The following is a 25,129-nucleotide window of genomic DNA, read 5'->3' as shown; positions in this document are numbered from 1 at the left end:
CAGCAACCACTGAGTCTGGAAGAGGACCCCATGCTCCAGACAGTCTTAGTTGACTCCTTGACTGCAACGTTGTGAGTTCAGCTTAACTGTGTGCTGATTTCTGACTTACAGAACCTGTGATATAAAGAGATGTTGTTCCATCACGAAAGTTCTTGATAATTTGTCACTCATCAATAGGAAACTAACATAGAAAATAAACTCATTAACTGGTGTGATCAGTTGATAGTATTTAGGATTTGTTATGACATAAGAAAATTTGGAATGTAATGAAGTCTTGTAGTACATAGTACTGTGATAGATTGTTTCCAATTTTGACCATAATCCTATAAATTTTCATCCATTTTCAAAATGCACTTTGCATTTTTTAAGAAAGCAAATTTCAATCAATGGTTATCTCTCTTTTCTCTGTATTAAAGTTTTTACAAATTTATTGTCATAAGAAGAAAAGTGTAAAAAGTATGAAGACAAAAAGCATAGAAAAAAAATATTATAGAAGTGTGTCATGGAAATAAGTACTAAAATATGACTCAATTTTCTAGACTTATGCTGTCTGTGAAATTTGCTTTCGAAAATTTATCCCATACCCCCATGACCGAGGCCAGGGGCGGTGGCTGGGAGGACCAACCCCACGTCCAAGGAGCCGTGACTGTGCGGGCACAGGAGGGCTTAGAGGAGCTATCCCACACTGAAGGTCAGGAAGGGTGGCAGTGAGGAGATACCCCTCGTCCAGGGTAAGGAGCAATGGCTGCAATTTGCTGGAGCAGCTGTGAAGAGATACCCCACTCCCAAGGAAAGAGAAGCCCAAGTAAGACAGTAAGTGTTGCAAGAGGGCATCAGAGGGCAAACACACTGAAACCATACTCACAGAAAACTAGTCAATCTAATCACACTAGGACCACAGCCTTGTCTAACTCAATGAAACTAAGCCCATGCCCGTGGGACAACCCAAGATGGGCGGGTCATGGTGGAGAGATTTGACAGAATGTGGTCCACTGGAGAAAGGAATGGCAAACCATTTCAGTATTCTTGCCTTGAGAACCCATGAACAGTATGAAAAGGCAAAATGATAGGATACTGAAAGAGAAACTCCCCAGGTCAGCAGGTGCCCAATATGCTACTGGAGATCAGTGGAGAAATAACTCCAGAAAGAATGAAGGGATGGAGCCAAAGCAAAAAGAATACCCAGCTGTGGATGTGACTGGTGATAGAAGCAAGGTCCGATGCTGTAAAGAGCAATATTGCATAGGAACCTGGAATCTCAGGTCCATGAATCAAGGCAAATTGGAAGTGGTCAAACAAGAGATGGCAAGAGTGAATGTTGACATTCTAGGAATCAGCAAACTGAAATGGACTGGAATGGGTGAATTTAACTCAGATAACCATTATATCTACTACTGCGGGCAGGAATCCTTCAGAAGAAATGGAGTGGCCATCATGGTCAACAAAAGAGTCCGAAATGCAGTACTTGGATGCAGTCTCAAAAACGACAGAATGATCTCTGTTCGTTTCCAAGGCAAACCATTCAACATCACAGTAATCCAAGTCTATGCCCCAACCAGTAACGCTGAAGAAGCTGAAGTTGAACGGTTCTATGAAGACCTACAAGACCTTTTAGAACCAACACCCAAAAAAGATGTCCTTTTCATTATAGGGGACTGGAATGCAAAAGTAGGAAGTCAAGAAACACCTGGAGTAACAGGCAAATTTGGCCTTGGAATACGGAATGAAGCAGGGCAAAGACTAATAGAGTCTTGCCAAGAAAATGCACTGGTCATAACAAACACCCTCTTCCAACAACACAAGAGAAGACTATACATGGATATCACCAAATGGTCAACACCGAAATCAGATTGATTATATTCTTTGCAGCCAAAGATGGAGAAGCTCTACACAGTCAGCAAAAAGAAGACCGGGAGCTGACTGTGGCTCAGACCATGAACTCCCTATTGCCAAATTCAGACCTAAATTGAAGAAAGTGGGGAAACCACTAGACCATTCAGGTATGACCAAAATCAAATCCCTTATGATTATACAGTGAAAGTGAGAAATGGATTTAAGGGCCTAGATCTGATAGATAGAGTGCCTGATGAACTATGGAATGAGGTTCGTGACATTGTACAGGAGACAGGGATAAAGACCATTCTCATAGAAAAGAAATGCAAAAAAGCAAAATGGCTGTCTGGGGAGGCCTTACAAATAGCTGTGAAAAGAAGAGGTGAAAAGCAAAGGAGAAAAGGAAAGATATAAACATCTGAATGCAGAGTTCCAAAGAATAGCAAGAAGAGATAAGAAAGCCTTCTTCAGCGATCAATGCAAAGAAATAGAGGAAAAACAACAGAATGGGAAAGACTAGGGATCTCTTCAAGAAAATCAGAGATACCAAAGGAACATTTCATGCAAAGATGGGCTCGATAAAGGACAGAAATTGTATGGACCTAACAGAAGCAGAAGATATTAAGAAGAGATGGCAAGAATACACAGAAGAACTGTACAAAAAGATCTTCACGACCCAGATAATAACGATGGTGTGATCACTGACCTAGAGCCAGACATCCTGGAATGTGAAGTCAAGTGGGCCTTAGAAAGCATCACTACCAACAAAGCTAGTGGAGGTGATGGAATTCCAGTTGAGCTATTCCAAATCCTGAAAGATGATGCTGTAAAGTGCTGCACTCAATATGCCAACAAATTTGGAAAACTCAGCAGTGGCCACAGGACTGGAAAAAGTCAGTTTCCATTCTAATCCCAAAGAAAGGCAATGCCAAAGAATGCTCAAACTACTGCACAATTGCACTCATCTCACACGCTAGTAAAGTAATGCTCAAAATTCTCCAAGCCAGGCTTCAGCAATATGTGAACCGTGAACTTCCTGATGTTCAAGCTGGTTTTAAAAAAGGCAGAGGAACCAGAGATCAAATTGCCAACATCCGCTGGACCATGGAAAAAGCAAGAGAGTTCCAGAAAAACATCTATTTCTGCTTTATTGACTATGCCAAAGCCTTTGACTGTGTGGATCACAATAAACTGTGGAAAATTCTGAAAGAGATGGGATCACAAGACCACCTGACCTGCCTCTTGAGAAATCTGTATGCAGGTCAGGAAGCAACAATTATAACTGGGTATGAAACAACAGACTGGTTCCAAATAGGAAAAGGAGTTCGTCAAGGCTGTATACTTTCACCCTGTTTATTTAGCTTCTATGCAGAGTACATCATGAGAAATGCTGGACTGGAAGAAACACAAGCTGGAATCAAGATTGCCGGGAGAAGTATCAATAACCTCAGATATGCAGATGACACAACCCTTATGGCAGAAAGTGAAGAGGAACTAAAAAGCCTCCTGATGAAAGTGAAAGTGGAGAGTGAAAAAGTTGGCTTAAAGCTCAACATTCAGAAAACGAAGATCATGGCATCTGATACCATCACTTCATGGAAAATAGATGGGGAAACAGCAGAAACAGTGTCAGACTTTATTTTTCTGGGCTCCAAAATCACTACAGATGGTGACTGCAGCCGTGAAATTAAAAGACGCTTACTCCTTGGAAGGAAAGTTATGACCAACCTAGATAGCATATTCAAAAGCAGAGACGTTACTTTGCCAACAAAGGTTCGTCTAATTAAGGCTATGGTTTTTCCAGTGGTCATGTATGGATGTAAGAGTTGGACTGTGAAGAGGACTGAGTGCTGAAGAATTGATGCTTTTGAACTGTGGTGTTGGAGAAGACTCTCGAGAGTCCCTTGGACTGCAAGGAGATCCAACCAGTCCATTCTGAAGGAGATTAGCCCTGGGATTTCTTTGAAAGGAATGATGGTAAAGCTGAAACTCCAGTACTTTGGCCACCTGATGTGAAGAGTTGACTCATTGGAAAAGACTCTGATGTTGGAAGGGATTGGGGCAGGAGGAAAAGGGGACGACAGAGGATGAGATGGCTGGATGGCATCACTGACTCGATGGACGTGAGTCTGAGTGAACCCCGGGAGTTGGTGATGGACAGGGAGGCCTGGCGTGCTGCGATTCATGAGTTTGCAAAGAGTGGGACATGACTGAGCGACTGATCTGATCTGATCTGATCTACCTAGTTACAAATAATTGGAAACCAGGACATCCGCTGCCTGCCAGCACCCAGAAGTGAAATGGAACAGAGCAGTAGATGTCTCAGCTAAATATAAACTCTCCCTCCTGCATCACTCATTAATGTGTTACTTTGACTTTAAAATCTAAGAACTGGCACTGTTTTAGATCTTTCTGTACTTTCTTTTCTACTTGTCTATTTTCCTTTGTTTCTTTTATATTAATTCATCTATTAAAACAATGAAATCAAATGGAAGATTGACAATGACATTCTACATGATCATGTACAGTATGCAAAACTTCAGTCACCAAATAGCTTGGTGTCAACATTTACCAAGTGTTTACAGATACCATATTTTGAAGGAGCACACTGTAGCCTTGTGTCACAGAAAAAGTCAGCATGCTTAACTTGACTTTACAGAGAAAAATAACAAACCACTAAGAAGAGAAACTGAACACTTTGGGGTAAAAAATATGACATGAGGACAACTTAAGGACAGCGATTCATGGGGTCACAGAGTCAGACACGACTGAGCGACTGAACTGAACTGAGCTGAACTGATCTAATAAATACAATTCTACTTGTAAAGGCAGCAGGATTGAATATACTGATGCTCTTCTAAGGCTACTAAGTAAAACTCAATGTCAGATTTCAAAGATTAATATTTTTTCCTGTTAAACATTTCATTAAAAATACATACAACTGAATAGATTCTGAAAGTCAGGAGTGATTTTTTTTATCATTTGATATTGAAGTAACTTTATTTATTGAAAAATGTAAACAAAGACCTAGAACCAAATGAAAAGAGAAAAAGATACATTAGTTATTTTGGAAAAGACTGTCTTTTGTTGAGAAAGCTAAAGGGCTTCCCAGGTTGAGCTAGTGGTAAAGAACCCAGCAGGCAATTCAGGAGACATGAGATGCTGGTTCAATCCCTGGGTCAGGAAGATTCCCTGGAGGAGGGCAGAGAATCCTACTCCAGTATTCTTGGCCCTTCCCAAGTGACGCTAGTGTTAAAGAAGCCGTCTGCGAATAGAGAAGATGTAAGAGACGAGGGTTTGATCGTTGGGTTGGGAACCCACTCCAGTATTCTTGCCTGCAGAATCCTCATGGGCAGAGGAGCCTGGCAGGTTACAGTCCATGGGGTTGGAAAGAGTTGCACATGACTGAAGCAACAGCACAGCACACACATAAGAAAGCTAAAGATCTGTGAGTTTGTTTTATTGTGGTTTTTTAAAGAGTCATTAAATTCTGGATAAAGAAATATAAGCATTGGCTAAATGAATGACAAGAATGACCAGTAAGTAGATTACAGAAAGGATTCATAGTGTATACTAATATGTTTTGAATGGGCTGGCAAAATTATTATCAGTGTATGTCAACTTATTTAGTCTTCTGTTTCTCTCAGCTCAAACCCTTAACATGTGTGTGTGTTAGTTGCCCAGTCGTGTCCAACTCTTTGGGACCCCATAGGCTGTAGCCACCAGACTCCTCTATCCTTGGAATTCTCCAAGCAAGAACACTGGAGTGGGTTGCCATTCCCTTCTCCAGGGGATCTTCTTAACTCAGGGATCAAACCAGGGTCTCTTGAACTGCAGGCATATTCTTTACCATCTGAGCCATCAGGGAAGCCCTCACACACATAATACTAACTGCTTTTTCCATGATGCTTTCAGGATCTACCTAATGTAATAATCAGGGAAAGAAAATTAAACATCTGTGAGCCAAAAGTTTTTCCTATCTGTGAAAAAGACCATGTGATCTATGAACATGACAAATCCCACTTCCTGTCTGAAGGAGTCACACAGGAACAGGTACTATGTAAATATGCTGCCCGGCACACTAAGACACTGAACTCTCAGCTGAGGCAGAACTGAGCACGTTTGTGCAGGGGAACCCATGCCTCATGCCGCTCTCCAGCCTGCTCTGGGTGTTCCTGGCCTTCACCTTCTCTGGTAGGGATGCTTCTAAACGTGGGTGCGAGTGTTAAGGGTGAAAGGGCTGCACACAGGCGCGTGGAGCTTCACAGGGACTTGGGGAGGAAAGGAGGATTGGAGAAAAAGGAGCATTTTATAATTGCAGTTTGATTTGTCTCTGGGTCCTAAATTAGTCTAAATCCCACACTATTTTATTTAGTGCTTCATCTCTGTTTTCTGATTTTTTTCCCCATAGGATCCAGTGTGGCCCAGCAAGTAACCCAAGTCCAGACAGCCGTACCCAGTCAAGTGGGGCAGACAGTCACCCTGAATTGTCGATATGAAGTAAGTTGGACCAAGAACTACTACTACATTTTTTGGTATAAACAGCTTCCCAGTGGAGAGATGACTTTCCCTATCCGTCAGTATTCAGTACACCTGAATGCAAGGAACAGCCGCTACTCTGTAAACTTCCAGAAAGCAGATAAATCCATCAGCCTCATCATTTCATCCTTACAGCTCGAAGACTCTGCAAAGTACTTCTGTGCTTTCTGGGGGCTCACAGTGCTTGAAGTAATGGGAAAAGCTGAACAAAAACCCCAGAGCTTAGTAAGAGAGAGCCCCACTGCTTCAAGACCTCAGTTGAAGTGCACACCTGCACATCCCAGAAGAGAGATGGTAGTCCTGTGGTTGCTTCATCTGTGGTCTGGATCAGAAGATTTAATTCTAAATAAAAGCTCCTTCTAGGTGGATCACCAGGCTACAGCTGGAACAAGGAGGGCCTTCCTCACAGGAACTGGAGCCTGAAGAAGACAGGGAATCACTGAGGTTTCTCCCTCCCTTTGGTCCCCCAATTTCCCACCACTGCTTTGGGTTCCCCATTTGAGCAGGAGGCCGGTAGATGCTGGAACTGGGAAAGCACATCTTATCTCCTGCAACGCCTTTCTGGTGGATCCACTTCAAGCTCTTGCCTCCCCTTTCACTAAGAGTTTCCTCTGATTGCCCAGGTTGACACAGGCTTTCAGCTCTTGCTAGTATCTTGATAATTCCCATCTCTTCTTTGTTTACCTTAACCCTGTCTGCAAATCTATAAATATTCCCTTCATTTAATTTTGTAGTTAAATCTTCAAGTAAATCAAAGATCTTTCTATGTTATTTGGAAGCAGGTGTCCACAGTAACTTTCTACTAATACATTCTTCTCTTGAACTTTCAACTTTAAATCAATCATACAGAACATGTGTAAACTTGTCTAAAGCTATAAACTTGCTCCATAATAATTTAAAGTGACTGCTTCACTAAAATACACTCACATCACAAATCTGGGTATAGTTATCTGGAATCGTTATGAAAATCATTTCCTTAGTCCTTTCTTCTTAAACTTTGTGTCACTTAAGGTATAATCAGGGAAGCAGACCATCAGTGATGTTGAATAAGAGATTAGTTATATATAAAGATTAGAACTCAGGCAGTTGCTAGAGTTGATGGAGTAGTCTATACAAGCAGAAAATAAATAAGCACTCTAACATTCATTGCAGCACTAACTACATTAGGTGGACATGGAAGCAACCTAAATGTCCAATGATGGAATAATAGATTAAAAAGATATGGCATATATATACAATTGAATATTATTCAGCCATGAGAAAGAACAAAACAGTGCCATTTGCAGTGGCATGGATGGACCCAAAGATTGTCATACTGAGTGAAGTAAGTCAAACAGAGAAAGACAAGTGTTATCTGATATCTCCTTTATCAGATGGAATTTTAAAAAGTGGTATGTACAAATGAAGGTGTTTACAAAACTGAAATCGAGTCCAGGATGTAGGAGTAGCAATACTCATATCAGATAAAATAGACTTTAAAACAAAGGCTGTGAAAAGAGACAAAGAATGTCACTACATAATGATCAAAGGATCAATCCAAGAAGAAGATATAACAATTATAAATATATATGCACCCAACACGGGAGCACCGCAATATGTAAGACAAATGCTAACAAGTGTGAAAGGAGAAATTAACAATAACACAATAATAGTGGGAGACTTTAATACCCCTCTCACACCTATGGATAGATCAACTAAACAGAAAATTAACAAGGAAACACAAACTTTAAACGATACAATAGACCAGTTAGACCTAATTGATATCTATAGGACATTTCATCCCAAAACAATGAATTTCACCTTTTTCTCAAGCACACATGGAACCTTCTCCAGGATAGACCACATCCTGGGCCATAAAGCTAGCCTTGGTAAATTCAAAAAAATAGAAATCATTCCAAGCATCTTTTCTGACCACAATGCAGTAAAATTAGACCTCAATTACGGGAGAAAAACTATTAAAAATTCCAACATATGGAGGTTGAACAACATGCTGCTGAATAACCAACAAATCACAGAAGAAATCAAAAAAGGAATCAAAATTTGCATAGAAATGAATGAAAATGAAAACACAACAACCCAAAACCTGTGGGACATGGTAAAAGCAGTCCTAAGGGGAAAGTTCATAGCAATACAGGCACACCTCAAGAAACAAGAAAAAAGTCAAATAAATAACCTAACTCTACACCTAAAGCAACTAGACGAGGAAGAAATGAAGAATCCCAGGATTAGTAGAAGGAAATAAATCTTAAAAATTAGAGCAGAAATAAATGCAAAAGAAACAAAAGAGACCATAGCAAAAATCAACAAAACCCAAAGCTGGTTCTTTGAAAGGATAAATAAAATTGACAAATCATTAGCCAGACTCATCAAGAAACAAAGGGAGAAAAATCAAAGCAATAAAATTAGAAACGAAAATGGAGAGATCACAACAGACAACACAGAAATACAAAGGATCATAAGAGACTACTATTAACAATTATATGCCAATAAAATGGACAACGTGGAAGAAATGGACAAATTCTTAGAAAAGTACAACTTTCCAAAACTGGACCAGGAAGAAATAGAAAATTTTAACAGGCCCATCACAAGCACGGAAATTGAAACTGTAATCAAAAATCTTCCAGCAAACAAAAGCCCCGGTCCAGATGGCTTCACAGCTGAATTCTACCAAAAATTTAGAGAAGAGCTAACACCTATCCTGCTCAAACTCTTCCAGAAAATTGCAGAGGAAGGTAAACTTCCAAACTCATTCTATGAGGCCACCATCACCCTAATACCAAAACCTGACAAAGATCCCACAAAAAAAGAAAACTACAGGCCAATATCACTGATGAACATAGATGCAAAAATCCTTAACAAAATTCTAGCAATCAGAATCCAACAACACATTAAAAAGATCATACACCATGACCAAGTGGGCTTTAGCCCAGGGATGCAAGGATTCTTCAATATCTGCAAATCAATCAATGTAATACACCACATTAACAAATGTGGTGTAAAAAAATAAAAACCATATGATTATCTCAATAGATGCAGAGAAAGCCTTTGATAAAGTTCAACATCCATGTATGATAAAAATCCTCCAGAAAGCAGGAATAGAAGGAACATACCTCAACATAATAAAAGCTATATATGACAAACCCACAGCAAACATTATCCTCAATGGTGAAAAATTGCAAGCATTTCCTCTAAAGTCAGGAACAAGACAAGGGTGCCCACTTTCACCATTACTATTCAACATAGTTTTGGAAGTTTTGGCCACAGCAATCAGAGCAGAAAAAGAAATAAAAGGAATCCAAATTGGAAAAGAAGAAGTAAAACTCTCACTGTTTGCAGATGACATGATCCTCTACATAGAAAACCCTAAAGACTCCACCAGAAAATTACTAGAACTAATCAATGACTATAGTAAAGTTGCAGGATATAAAATCAACACACAGAAATCCCTTGCATTCCTATACACTAATAATGAGAAAACACAGAGAGAAATTAAGGAAACAATTCCATTCACCATTGCAAAGGAAAGAATAAAATACTTAGGAGTATATCTACCTAAAGACACTAAAGACCTATACATAGAAAACTATAAAACACTGATGAAAGAAATCAAAGAGGACACTAATAGATGGAGAAATATACCATGTTCATGGATTGGAAGAATAAATATAGTGAAAATGAGTATACTACCCAAAGCAATTTATAGATTCAATGCAATCCCTATCAAGCTACCAACTGTATTCTTCACAGAGCTAGAACAAATAATGTCACAATTTGTATGGAAATGCAAAAAACCTCGAATAGCCAAAGCAATCTTGAGAAAGAAGAATGGAACTGGAGGAATCAACCTACCTGACTTCAGGCTCTACTACAAAGCCACAGTTATCAAGACAGTATGGTACTGGCACAAAGACAGAAATATAGATCAATGGAACAAAATAGAAACCCCAAAGATAAATCCACGCACATACGGACACCGTATCTTTGACAAAGGAGGCAAGAATATACAATGGATTAAAGACAATCTCTTTAACAAGTGGTGCTGGGAAAACTGATCAACCACTTGTAAAAGAATGAAACAAGAACACTTTCTAACACCATACACAAAAATAAACTCAAAATGGATTAAAGATCTAAACATAAGACCAGAAACTATAAAACTCCTAGAGGAGAACATAGGTAAAACACTCTCCAACATAAATCACAGCAGGATCCTCTATGACCCACCTCCCAGAATATAGGAAATAAAAACAAAAATAAACGAATGGGACCTAATTAACCTTAAAAACTTCTGCACATCAAAGGAAACTATTAGCAAGGTGAAAAGACAGCCTACAGAATGGGAGAAAATAATAGCAAATGAAGCAACTGACAAACAACTAATCTCAAAAATATACAAGCAACTCCTACAGCTCAACTCCAGAAAAATAAATGACCCAATCAAAAAATGGACCAAAGAACTAAATAGACATTTCTCCAAAGAAGACATACAGATGGCTAACAAACACATGAAAAGATGCTCAACATCACTCATTATCAGAGAATTGCAAATCAAAACCACTATAAGGTACCATTTCACACCAGTCAGAATGGCTGCGATCCAAAAGTCTACAAATAATAAATGCTGGAGAGGGTGTGGAGAAAAGGGAATCCTCTTACACTGTTGGTGGGAATGCAAACTAGTACAGCCACTATGGAGAACAGTGTGGAGATTCCTTAAGAAACTGGAAATAGAACTGCCTTATGATCCAGCAATCCCACTGCTGGGCATACACACTGAAGAAACCAGAATTGAAAGAGACACATGTACCCCAGTGTTCATAGCAGCACTGTTTATAATAGCCAGGACATGGAAGCAACCTAGATGTCCATCAGCAGATGAATGGATAAGAAAGCTGTGGTACATATACACAATGGAGTATTACTCAGCCATTAAAAAGAATACATTTGAATCAGTTCTAATGAGGTGGATGAAACTGGAACCTATTATACAGAGTGAAGTAAGCCAGAAAGAAAAACACCAATACAGTATACTAACACATATATATGGAATTTAGAAATATTGTAACAATAACCCTGTGTACAAGACAGCAAAAGAGACACTGATGTATAGAACAGTCTTATGGACTCTGTGGGAGAGGGAGAGGGTGAGAAGATTTGGGAGAATGGCATTGAAACACGTAAAATATCATGTATGAAACGAGTTGCCAGGCCAGGTTCGATGCACGATACTGGATGCTTGGGGCTAGTGCACTGGGACGACCCAGAGGGATGGTATGGGAAGGGAGGAGGGAGGAGGGTTCAGGATGGGGAACACATGTATACCTGTGGCGGATTCATTTTGATATTTGGCAAAACTAATACAATTAGGTAAAATTTAAAAATAAAATAATAATAAAAAAAGAAAACTAATTATGGTTACCAAAGGGGGAAGGGGATATGAGGGATAAACTGGCAGACTGAGATTCACATATACACACTGCTATGTATAAAATTGGAGAAGGCAATGGCACCCTACTCCAGTACTCTTGCCTGGAAAATCCCATGGACGGAGGAGCCTGGTAGGCTGTAGTCCATGGGGTCGCTAAGAGTCGGACACGATTGAGTGACTTCACTTTCTCTTTTCACTTTCATGCATTGGAGAAGGAAATGGCAACCCACTCCAGTGTTCTTGCCTGGAGAATCCCAGGGACGGAGGAGCCTGGTGGGCTGCCGTCTATGGTGTCACACAGAGTCGGACAAGACTGAAGTGACTTAGCATAGCATAGCATATATAAAATAGATAACTAATGAAAACCTTCTGTATAACACAGGAAACTCTACTCAATATTCTATAATGACCTACACAGGAGCACAATCTAAAAAAGAGTGGATATATGTATACATATAACTGATTCACTTTGCTGTATAACAGAAATTAACATTGTAAAGCAACTATACTCCAATAAAAATTAATTTTAAAAGTAGAGATAATAAATCTACTGGAAAAAAATAAGAGTGTTCAGAATTTTGAAAAAACAGTGATACCTGACTTCTCATCCAGACCAATAGAAGTTACAAAGGAAAAGTATTTTTAAAGTGTTTAAGAAAATAAACAAATAAAACTTTGATATTTGGCAAAACTAATACAATTATGTAAAGTTTAAAAATAAAATAAAATTGGAAGAAAAATGTTTCAAATTAGCAAAAAAAAAAAAAAACTTTCCAGCTAGCTTCTTATGAAAATGAAGATATATATTAAAATGTCTGTGTTGAATAGCAATGCTAAGAGGGTGGAAAGTCCATGTGCAGACTTTTAAACTATATTTGCAATGCATATTTCTGAAAAAGGACTCAAATGAAAAAAATATATAAAGCACATACAAATTAATCAGTAAAGAAAACAGTAAAGAAGAATGCGACAATCTTGGAGATCCAATTCAGAAATTTGATATCCAATACCTAATAAATATACTAAAAATAATATTATTATTCATCAGGTAAGTGAAAATAAAGCTTCCTCTGAGTGCTCCATCTGTGTCTTTTCAGCACCCTGAATGCACTAATGTAGCTAGGAGAATACGACCCAAGAGGACAGGGAAAAATAATGACTGTCTCAAAGAAAATAAGTGATTAAATAAATTTATTATAGTTTCCCTCATCAAACCAATGTGGAGGGAAAAAAAAAAAAAAAGGAGTAACAAGTCATAGATTCTGGATATTGAAGAAAAGGCAGATATCACTAGAAAAAAATAAAGATGGTATTTTTTCAGCTTATTCTATGTCAGGCACTGTGGTATGCATTTCAGACTCATCATCTAATTTAAATATCAAAACCCTATGAGATAGGTTTTATTGTTTCATTTTTTTTTTTAATCTTTGGGAAATGAGCCATAACTTCCTAACTGTGAAATGCTTCTCTACCTTTTATTATCAGCCAGAGTGTAGCATTTTAGGGGGCTCCTGAGGAGCAAGGTCTGGACTATGGAGAAGCACTTGGACTCAAAATAGGGTGGCTGAACATCTGAGTGATGGTGACATTACTGGTTTAAACTGAAACCAAAAGTGAGCTAGAATAGAAGATTCCAAACCTAGGTACAAAGTCCCAGGATGAGTAGATGAGGAAATCATCCACTAACCAGTTAACAGTGCTGAATGCTTTAGCAAGCTTTTTATATTATAGTATGCTGGGAAAATTGAGGGCTACGATGGGGTATTATTCTTTAAACACTCCTGTGATGCTATCTTCCCAAATATCTACATGGTGTTATCTCTGAAGTTCCTTTACATCTTTACTCATCTTTACCTGGTGAATTCTTTATTTAAATCTTTCTATTTTCCTTCCTTGAGAATCAGACTCTGGCACGCTGCATGTAGCAGGCATGAAAGCTGAAGCACTGCCACCTGGTGTCCTACTCAGATGTTTTGTGATACTTACACTGGCTTCCTTGCTGCCCTCTGTGCTAAGTCTCTTCAGTCGTGTCCGACTGCAACCCCATGGACTGTAGCCCACCAGGCTCCTCTGTACGTGGGATTCTCCAGGCAAGAATACTAGAGTGGGGTTGCTATGCCCTCCTCCAGGGGATCTTCCCGACCCAGGGATCAAATCCCCACCTCTTAAATCTCCTACAATGACACTCCTATACACCTTTACCACTAGTGCCTCCTGGGAAGCACTAAATTGTGAGGAAGTCTAGTCAAGGTCTGGAAGCAACAGTTAGAACTGGACATGGAACAACAGACTGGTTCCAAATAGGAAAAGAAGTACGTCAAGGCTGTATATTGTCACCCTGCATATTTAACTTATATGCAGAGTAAGTCATGAGAAAAGCTGGGCTGGAAGAAGCACAAGCTGGAATCCAGATTGCTGGGAGAAATATCAATAACCTCAGATATGCAGATGACACCACCCTTATGGCAGAAAGTGAAGAGGAACTAAACAGCTTCTTGATGAAAGTGAAAGAGGAGAGTGAAACAGTTGGCTTAAAGCTCAACATTCAGAAAACAAAGATCATGGCATCTGGTCCCATCACTTCATGGGAAATAGATGGGGAAACAGTGGAAACAGTGTCAGACTTTATTTGGGGGGGCTTCCAAATCACTGCAGATGGTGACTGCAGCCATGAAATTAAAAGCTCTTACTTCTTGGAAGGAAAGTTATGACCAACCTAGATAGCATATTCAAAAGCAGAGACATTACTTTGCCAACAAAGGTCCGTCTAGTCAAGGCTATGGTTTTTCCAGTGATCATGTATGGATGTGAGAGTTGGACTGTGAAGAAAGCTGAGCGCCGAAGAATTGATGATTTTGAAGTGTGGTGTTGGAGAAGACTCTTGAGAGTCCCTTGGACTGCAAGGAGATCCAACCAGTCCATTCTAAAGGAGATCGGCCCTGGGTGTTCATTGGAAGGATTGATGCTGAAGCTGAAACTCCAATGCTTTGGCCACCTCATGTGATGAGTTGACTCATTGAAAAAGACCCTGATGCTGGGAGGGATTGGGGACAGGAGGAGAAGGGGATGACAGGGGATGAGATGGCTGGATGGCATCACCGACTCGATGGACGTGAGTCTGAGTGAACTCCAGGAGTTGGTGATGGACAGGGAGGCCTGGCGTGCTGTGATTTATGGGGTCGCAAAGAGTCAGACATGACTGAGTGACTGAACTGAACTGAATTGAACTAGTTAAGGTTGGGCCTGTGGTTGCTGAACCAGTCAGTAAACTCAATGCAGACATCTGAAGAGACAGAATTCAGGACAACTGCCCCCTCCTTTTTCCCCCTCTCCCTCTCTTTTGCCTGCCAGATATAAAAGGGATTGACTCAAACATAGAATACAAATACATAGGATGATTCTGGCTGGAGAGTAAGAGGCTACCTTGGAAAGAAAGGTCTAAATTACTTCACAAGGTGAGAGTTTCTTCCCTGATAAGTGAAATTGTGCTTACTGTTATGTCCTTTCTTGTAGTGTAGAAGTAGCCTGAGAAGTGGGAGCAAGAGTCAATAATGGGAAAAATAAATAATCATAGCAAATATTGCTTGGTTATACTCATTACATATTATAATATTCCACCCATTCTCTCAGTATAACACCATATGAACTGATTTCCCATTGGCAGTGAGAAACATGATAGATGATGGATACTTAGGATAATACATGTAATATGCTATGTAAACTGATAAAATACACCTGAGAAAAATATTGAGCTTTATCTGTGGGTAGATTCCTCTGCAATTTCAAATTCTGTCTCCCAATCTCCTTCCCCAAGAATTTGTACATTGCCTGCAGCTGGTTGAGTGTTTATGACAGGATTTCTGCATCTCTTCTCTTGGGCAGGAAAGATAGAGGTTAGTCATTGAGATGGCTTCCAGTTCTGTTCCACTTTTCAGAACAGAATTTAAATTTGAGTATGTAGAAGGCACTGCTGTCTAGTTTTGGCACCTACTCTGTTTCCTTTGTTTATTTCAGTTGTTTATGAAATAAACAAGAAGTTTATGTAGTCAATTTATACTATCAATTTCTCAGAAGTAGATTTACATTCTGAACAATCATAATTAGTGCTATCTTGCACTATTAAAATTTCCCTGATTATGTTTTATTTTTCTGACAATATTTTGAGCTTACAGAAAGCAGAGAATATTGCTTTTATAACTTTTGGAGCTTAGAAATCATGGGCACAAAATCACTGTTTAAACAAATGTGTGCATGTTCAATGAAACTAACCTGATTCATGAGCTGTGACACAGGCAAAATAGAACATAAATCTTATTTACTTTAACCTGCTCTATTGAGGTATAACTGACATTCCATAAAATTCATCCATTTTTGCATCTACAGTTCAATGATTTTTGGTAAATTAGCTTGGTTATAAAATTATTTCCATAATCATAATCATTACCATGGCCCTTCCACGCACTTTCTTTTAGTGGTCTCTCAGGGAAGCTGTTCATCTCACCTGATGCCTCACAAAAGCATAAGCTGAGAAAAAGCATAAGTCTTCATGTTTAGTCTTACTACTGCCACAATGCTAACTTTGATGCATCTGTTTACTACAGTGAGTCACCAAGCCAGCACAGATTCAGTGTGCACAGGGTCTACACAAGGCCATGGATATCAGTAAGCAGGGATGTTTGGAGGCATTTCGGTCTCACATTTGTGATACTTTGTTATGATATAAGGAGGATTCTAACACAGTTCCTAAAAGTAATGTTTCTAAATAGCTATAGCCAATCTTTGATTGTTTACATTCATGGGAGAATGCATTTAAATTGGTCTTTGGCCTATGTTGAGTTCAAACTCTCAAGCATGAAAATACACACATTTATTTATCACTCAACAAATGTTTGAATGTTCACTATATTCACCAGGTATTCAAGTAGTTTCTGGGAACATGGTTATGAACAATAAACAAATATTTGTTTAGTGTATACCACATACCTGGGACTTTAAATATAATATGAAAGACAAAATTTCTTATTTTCATAGATCTTCCCTTCTAGAACATCACAGTCCAATAGAACTCTCAGAGGTGGTGGAAATGTTCTCTATCTGCACTGTCTAATAGCCCCTAGCCTAGTAGTTTAAGTGTGGCCTATAGCCCAGCAGGCTCTCCAGGCAAGATTCTCCAGGCAAGAATACTGGAGTGTATTGCCATGCCCTTCTCCAGGGATCTTCCTAACCCAGGGATCGAACCTGCATCTCTTATGTCTCCTGCATTGGCAGGAAGGTTCCTACCAATAGCACCATCGAGGAAGCCCCAAAATGAGGCTAGCATGACTGAAAAGCTAAAATTTAATTCTATTTAATTTGCAGTTCAGTTCAGTTACTCAGTCATGTCTGACTCTTTGAGGCCCCATGGACTGCAGCACACCTGACCTCCCTGTCCATCACCAACTCCCAGAGTTTACTCATATTCATGTCCATTGAGTTGGTGATGCCATCAAACCATCTCATCCTCTGTCAGCCCCTTCTCCTCCCACCTTCAATCTTTCCCAGCACCAGGGTCTTTTCAAATGAGTCATTTCTTTGCATCAGGTCGCTAAAGTATTGTAGTTTCAGCTTCAGCATCAGTCCTTCCAGTGAATATTCAGGACTGATTTCCTTTAGGATGGAAATCCTTGGATCCTGGTTGGATCTCCTTGTAGTCCAAGGGACTCTCAAGAGTCTTTGCCAACACCACAGTTCAAAAGCATCAATTCTTCGGGACTCAGCTTTCTTTGTAGTCCAACTCTCACATCCATACATGACTTCTGGAAAAATCATAGCTCTGTCTAGATGGACCTGTGTTGGCAAAGTAATGTCTCTGCTTTTTAATATGTTGTCTAGGTTGGTCATAACTTTTCTTCCAAGGAGCAGGTGTCTTTTAATTTCATGACTGCAGTCACCTTCTGAAGTGATTTTGGAGCCCCCCAAAATAAAGTCTGACACTGTTTCCATTGTTTCCCCATATATTTGCCATGACCTGATGGGACCAGATGCGATGATCTTAGTTTTCTGAATGTTGAGCTTTAAGCCAACTTTTTCACTCTCCTCTTTAACTTTCATCAAGAGGTTCTTTAGCTGTTCTTCACTTTCTCCCATAAAGGTGGTGTCATCTGGTATTTGAGGTTATTGATGCTTCTCTCAGCAATCTTGATTCCAGCTTGTGCTTCATCCAGCCCAGGGTTGCTCATGATATACTCTGCATATAAGTTAAATAAGCAGGGTGACAATATATAGCCTTGACATATTCCTTTCCCAATTTGGAACCAGTCTGTTGTTCCATGTACAGTTCTAACTGTTGCTTCCTGACCTGCATACAGATTTTTCAAGAGGCAGGTCACATTGTCTGGTATTCCCACCTCTTGAAGTATTTTCCACAGTTTATTGTGATCCACACAGTCAAAGGCTTTGGCATAGTCAATAAAGCAAAAGTAGATGTTTTTCTGGAATGCTCTTGCTTTTTCAATGATCCAGCTGATGTTGGCAATTTGACCTCTGGTTCCTCTACTTTTTCTAAAGCCAGCTTGGATATCTGGAAGTTCACGGTTCACATACTATTGAAGTCTGGCTGGAGGATTTTGAGCTTTACTTTACTAGCGTGTCAGAGGAGTGCAATTGTGTGGTAGTTTTAACATTCTTTGGCATTGCCTTTCTTTGGGATTGGAATGAAAACTGACCTTTTCCAGTCCTGTGGCCACTGCTCAGTTTTCCAAAAATGCTGACATATTGAATGCAGCACTTTCATAGTGTCATCTTCCAGGATTTGAAATAGCTCAACTGAAATTCCATTACCTCCACTAGCTTTGTTTGTAGTGATGCTTCCTAAGGCCCACTTGACTTTGCATTTCAGGATGTCTGGCTCTAGGTGAGTGATCATACCATCATGATTATCTGGGTCATAAGATCTCTTTTGTACAATTCTCCTGTGTATTCTTGCCACCTCTTCTTAGTATCTTCTGCTTCTGTTAGGTCCATACAATTTCTGTCCTTTATTGAGCCCATCTTTTCATGAAATGTTCCCTTGGTATCTCTGATTTTCATGAGGTGGTATCTAGTCTTTCCCATTCTACTGTTTTCCTCTATTTCTTTGCATTGATCACTGAGGAAGGCTTTCTTATCTCTCCTTGCTATTCTTTGGAACTCTGCATTCAAAGGGGGTATATCTTTCCTTTTCTCCTTTTCCTTTCACTTCTTTTATTTTCAGTTATTTGTAATGCCTCCTCAGACATCCATGTTGCTTTTTTTGCATTTCTTTTCCATGGGGATGGTCTTGATCCCTGCCTCCTGTACAATGTCATGAACCTCCATCCATAGTTCTTTAGGTACTCTGTCTATCAGAGTTAATCCCTTGAGTCTATTTCTCACTTCCACTGTTTAATTTTAATTTACTTTAAATTAAGCATAGCGCACGTGGCTGCGACGGGCACGGCCGAGAGGAGCCACCCCACGTCCGAGGTCGGGGCAGCAGCCAGGAGGACCCCATGCCCGAAGGGCGGCAGCCAAGAGGAGTTACCCCACGTTCGAGGTCAGGGGCAGAAGCTGGGAGGACCCCAGGCCCGAAGGCCAGCAGCCAAGAGGAGTTACCCCGCGACTGAGGTCAGAGGGGGCGGCCGAGAGGAGATACCCAGCTTCCGAGGTCAGGGGTGGCGACGAGAGGAATTACCCCGTGTCCGAGGCCAGAGGGCGGTGGCCCAGAGGAGCTAACCCACGCCCCTAAGCCCAGGCCAGGGACAGCAGCCAGGAGGAGCTACGCCACGTCCCTAAGCCCGAGGTCGGGGCAGTGGCCGGGAGGGGATACCCCATGCCCCAAGCGAGAGGCCAGGGGCGGCAGCGGGGAGGAGCAACCGCAGGACCGAGGCCAGGGGCGGTGGCTGGGAGGACCAACCCCACGTCCAAGGAGCCGTGACTGCGCGGGCACAGGAGGGCTTAGAGGAGCTATCCCACACTGAAGGTCAGGAAGGGTGGCAGTGAGGAGATACCCCTCGTCCAGGGTAAGGAGCAATGGCTGCAATTTGCTGGAGCAGCTGTGAAGAGATACCCCACTCCCAAGGAAAGAGAAGCCCAAGTAAGACAGTAAGTGTTGCAAGAGGGCATCAGAGGGCAAACACACTGAAACCATACTCACAGAAAACTAGTCAATCTAATCACACTAGGACCACAGCCTTGTCTAACTCAATGAAACTAAGCCCATGCCCGTGGGACAACCCAAGATGGGCGGGTCATGGTGGAGAGATTTGACAGAATGTGGTCCACTGGAGAAAGGAATGGCAAACCATTTCAGTATTCTTGCCTTGAGAACCCATGAACAGTATGAAAAGGCAAAATGATAGGATACTGAAAGAGAAACTCCCCAGGTCAGCAGGTGCCCAATATGCTACTGGAGATCAGTGGAGAAATAACTCCAGAAAGAATGAAGGGATGGAGCCAAAGCAAAAAGAATACCCAGCTGTGGATGTGACTGGTGATAGAAGCAAGGTCCGATGCTGTAAAGAGCAATATTGCATAGGAACCTGGAATCTCAGGTCCATGAATCAAGGCAAATTGGAAGTGGTCAAACAAGAGATGGCAAGAGTGAATGTTGACATTCTAGGAATCAGCAAACTGAAATGGACTGGAATGGGTGAATTTAACTCAGATAACCATTATATCTACTACTGCGGGCAGGAATCCTTCAGAAGAAATGGAGTGGCCATCATGGTCAACAAAAGAGTCCGAAATGCAGTACTTGGATGCAGTCTCAAAAACGACAGAATGATCTCTGTTCGTTTCCAAGGCAAACCATTCAACATCACAGTAATCCAAGTCTATGCCCCAACCAGTAACGCTGAAGAAGCTGAAGTTGAACGGTTCTATGAAGACCTACAAGACCTTTTAGAACCAACACCCAAAAAAGATGTCCTTTTCATTATAGGGGACTGGAATGCAAAAGTAGGAAGTCAAGAAACACCTGGAGTAACAGGCAAATTTGGCCTTGGAATACAGAATGAAGCAGGGCAAAGACTAATAGAGTCTTGCCAAGAAAATGCACTGGTCATAACAAACACCCTCTTCCAACAACACAAGAGAAGACTATACATGGATATCACCAAATGGTCAACACCGAAATCAGATTGATTATATTCTTTGCAGCCAAAGATGGAGAAGCTCTACACAGTCAGCAAAAAGAAGACCGGGAGCTGACTGTGGCTCAGACCATGAACTCCCTATTGCCAAATTCAGACCTAAATTGAAGAAAGTGGGGAAACCACTAGACCATTCAGGTATGACCAAAATCAAATCCTTTATGATTATACAGTGAAAGTGAGAAATGGATTTAAGGGCCTAGATCTGATAGATAGAGTGCCTGATGAACTATGGAATGAGGTTCGTGACATTGTACAGGAGACAGGGATAGAGACCATTCCCATAGAAAAGAAATACAAAAAAGCAAAATGGCTGTCTGGGGAGGCCTTACAAATAGCTGTGAAAAGAAGAGAAGTGAAAAGCAAAAGAGAAAAGGAAAGATATAAGCATCTGAATGCAGAGTTCCAAAGAATAGCAAGAAGAGATAAGAAAGCCTTCTTCAGCGATCAATGCAAAAAAATAGAGGAAAACAACAGAATGGGAAAGACTAGGGATGTCTTCAAGAAAATCAGAGATACCAAAGGAACATTTCATGCAAAGATGGGCTCGATAAAGGACAGAAATGGTATGGACCTAACAGAAGCAGAAGACATTAAGAAGAGATGGCAGGAATACACAGAAGAACTGTACAAAAAAGATCTTCATGACCCAGATAATAACGATGGTGTGATCACTGACCTAGAGCCAGACATCTTGGAATGTGAAGTCAAGTGGGCCTTAGAAAGCATCACTATGAACAAAGCTAGTGGAGGTGATGGAATTCCAGTTGAACTATTCTAAATCCTGAAAGATGATGCTGTGAAAGTGCTGCACTCAATATGCCAGCAAATTTGGAAAACTCAGCAGTGACCACAGGACTGGAAAAGGTCAGTTTTCATTCCAATCCCAAAGAAAGGCAATGCCAAAGAATGCTCAAACTACTGCACAATTGTACTCATCTCACACGCTAGTAAAGTAATGCTCAAAATTCTCCAAGCCAGGCTTCAGCAATATGTGAACCGTGAACTTCCTGATGTTCAAGCTGGTTTTAGAAAAGGCAGAGGAACCAGAGATCAAATTGCCAACATCTGCTGGATCATGGAAAAAGCAAGAGAGTTCCAGAAAAACATCTATTTCTGCTTTATTGACTACGCCAAAGCCTTTGACTGTGTGGATCACAATAAACTGTGGAAAATTCTGAAAGAGATGGGAGTACCAGACCACCTGATCTGCCTCTTGAGAAACTTGTATGCAGGTCAGGAAGCAACAGTTAGAACTGGACATGGAACAACAGACTGGTTCCAAATAGGAAAAGGAGTACGTCAAGGCTGTATATTTTCACCCTGTTTATTTAACTTCTATGCAGAGTACATCATGAGAAACGCTGGACTGGAAGAAACACAAGCTGGAATCAAGGTTGCTGGGAGAAGTATCAATAACCTCAGATATGCAGATGACACCGTCCTTATGGCAGAAAGTGAAGAAGAACTAAAAAGCCTCTTGATGAAAGTGAAAGAGGATAGTGAAAAAGTTGTCTTAAAACTCAACATTCAGAAAATGAAGATCATGGCATCCGGTCCCATCACTTCATGGGAAATAGATGGGGAAACAGTGGAAACAGTGTCAGACTTTATTTTTCTGGGCTCCGAAATCACTTCAGATGGTAACTGCAGCCATGAAATTAAAAGACACTTACTCCTTGGAAGGAAATTTATGACCAACATAGACAGCATATTCAAAAGCAGAGACATTACTTTGCCAACAAAGGTTCGTCTAGTCAAGACTCCGGTTTTTCCTGTGGTCATGTATGGATGTGAGAGTTGGACTGTGAAGAAGGCTGAGCGCCGAAGAATTGATGCTTTTGAACTGTGGTGTTGGAGAAGACTCTTAAGAATCCCTTGGACTGCAAGGAGATCCAAGCAGTCCATTCTGAAAGAGATCAGCCCTGGATTTCTTTGGAAGGAATGATGCTAAAGCTGAAACTCCAGTACTTTGGCCACCTCATACGAAGAGTTGACTCATTGGAAAAGACTCTGATGCTGGGAGGGATTGGGCGCAGGAGGAAAAGGGGACGACTGAGGATGAGATGGCTGGATGGCATCACTGACTCGATGGACGTGAGTCTGAGTGAACTCTTAGAGTTGGTGATGGACAGGGAGGCCTGGCTTGCTGCGATTCATGGGGTTGCAAAGAGTAGGACATAACTGAGTGACTGAACTGAACTGAACTGAACGTGGTGAGACAGCCAATATATAAGCTTTAAACTGGATAATTTACAGCCAGAGTGTTCTATATGACAGCAGAGAAAAAGATACATTTTATCTTCCATTTTGACATCATAAGTTGTCTAACAATAAATTATGGGTCTTTTCCACATTTATTAAAATGACTTAATGTATTTTCCTCAGTACATACATAAAAACACACTACATGATTCTGATAAATTTGGAAATGACAAATGAAACATTTTATTTCATTCTGATGCCCTGGTTTTTAAAAAATCACAGAATCTATTCCTGAAGGGCAAAATACACCTCCCCAAACACTATCATGTGGCTCAGCTGGTAAAGAATCCACCTGCAATGTGGGAGACCTGTGTTCAGTCCCTGGGTTGGGAAGATCCCCTGAAGAAAGGAAAGGCTATCCATTCCAGTATTCTAGTCTGGAGAAATCCATGGACTATATAGTCCATTAGGTCACAAAGAGTCAGACACGCCTGGGAGAATTTCACTTTCACTTCCACTTTTTAAGCACTATCAGCATGAGCAATGGAGAAGGTAGTGGCACCCCACTCCAGTACTCTTGCCTGGAAAATCCATAGACAGAGGAGCCTGGTAAGCTGCAGTCCATGAGGTCGCTAAGAGTCAGACACGACTGAGTGACTTCACTTTCATTTTTCACTTTCATGCATTGGAGAAGGAAATGGCAACCCACTCCATTAGTCTTGCCTGGAGAATCCCAGGGACGGGGGAGCCTGGTGGGCTGCCGTCCATGGGGTCACACAGAGTCGGACACCACTGAAGCGACTTAGTAGCGGTAGCAGCATGTGTGAACTCTTTCCAAGCCTTGACAAACATTTACCACAGGAGTTAGAAAAAATATTGACAAAGAATAGATACATGTATATATATAACTGAATCACTTTGCTGTAAACCTGAAACTAGCCCAACATTGTTAATCAACTATTTATTTTAAAATAAAATTTTAAAATATATCTGCAATAATAACAGAAAGAAAACTTTGTAAGAAATTAGTTATAAAATCAGCAAAATTTGATCCAACCACATGGGGGCAGCATCTATAAACCCTGCCCTCTTGAAAATAACCTGAGTAAAACAGTGGTAAGCCTGATTGGCTGCCTCAAACTGCAGTCGCTCCTCTCACCTTTCTTTCCAAAGAGCAGTGCAGACCATGTTTCTGTGGGTCTGGAAGAAGCTTGGACAAGGAAAACCCTTTAGGAGCAGGTAGATTCAGCAACTCTTCCTGACGAGAAGAAGAGGGAGATGCTGCTAGTAGCACCAGTGTTAATCTTATGGATGCAAATACCACGTGAGTTTGGGGTTTCCCTGATTGCTCCCAGAAAATTCAGCACAGCGAAATCTTATCTGCAGACAACTGGAGGAGTGGGACTTTCTGATTGAGAGCAAAGTTGTGAAAAGACACAAAAATTATAAAGTAAGAAGATAGAGGGAGTTGAGGAGGGAGACTTGAAACAAAGGAGAAAAATACACAAGAATGAGAGAGACCAGGGTAGTTGACGGATTAGACATCTAATCAAATTTTCTCTGATGCTTCCCTCTGTTTTTCTGAACAGAAATGAATGGACAACAGATAAAGCATTTTCCTGAATTCTTGCTTCTACAAGAAGGAGAGAACTTCACTACATACTGCAATTTCTCGAACACATTTTACAACTTACAGTGGTATAAGCAGAGGCCTGGGGGAAGTCCTGTCTTCTTGATGATATTAGCTAAGGATAGAGAAGTGAAGACAGAGCAGAGACTGACAGGTCGGCTTGGAGAGACCAGACAGCACAGCTCTCTGCACCTCACGGCCGCCCAGCTCTCAGATGCAGGAACCTACTTCTGTGCCGTGACACAGTGCCCTGGAACCACCTGCTGTCTGCCCCCAAACCTCACTGTGGGCTCCAGGGGCCGCCCCTCCTCAACCCCCCTCAGAGCAGGGGCCAGAGAAAGCTGA

At 40.9% G+C, this 25,129-nt stretch overlaps 1 gene segment (V, D, J or C); it reads left to right on the top strand.

Moving 5' to 3' along the window:
• Positions 1–5,975: 5,975 nt before the first annotated feature.
• LOC133255131 (T cell receptor alpha variable 6-like) lies at positions 5,976–25,129 on the top strand. The segment is given in 3 exon segments: positions 5,976–6,027; positions 6,245–6,597; positions 24,851–25,129. Coding segments are annotated over 3 exon segments (681 nt in total).

This window comes from Bos javanicus, chromosome 10 (genome assembly GCF_032452875.1).
Source record: "Bos javanicus breed banteng chromosome 10, ARS-OSU_banteng_1.0, whole genome shotgun sequence".
Classification (NCBI taxonomy): Eukaryota; Metazoa; Chordata; class Mammalia; order Artiodactyla; family Bovidae; genus Bos; species Bos javanicus.
This window is presented reverse-complemented; position numbering and strand designations above follow the sequence as displayed.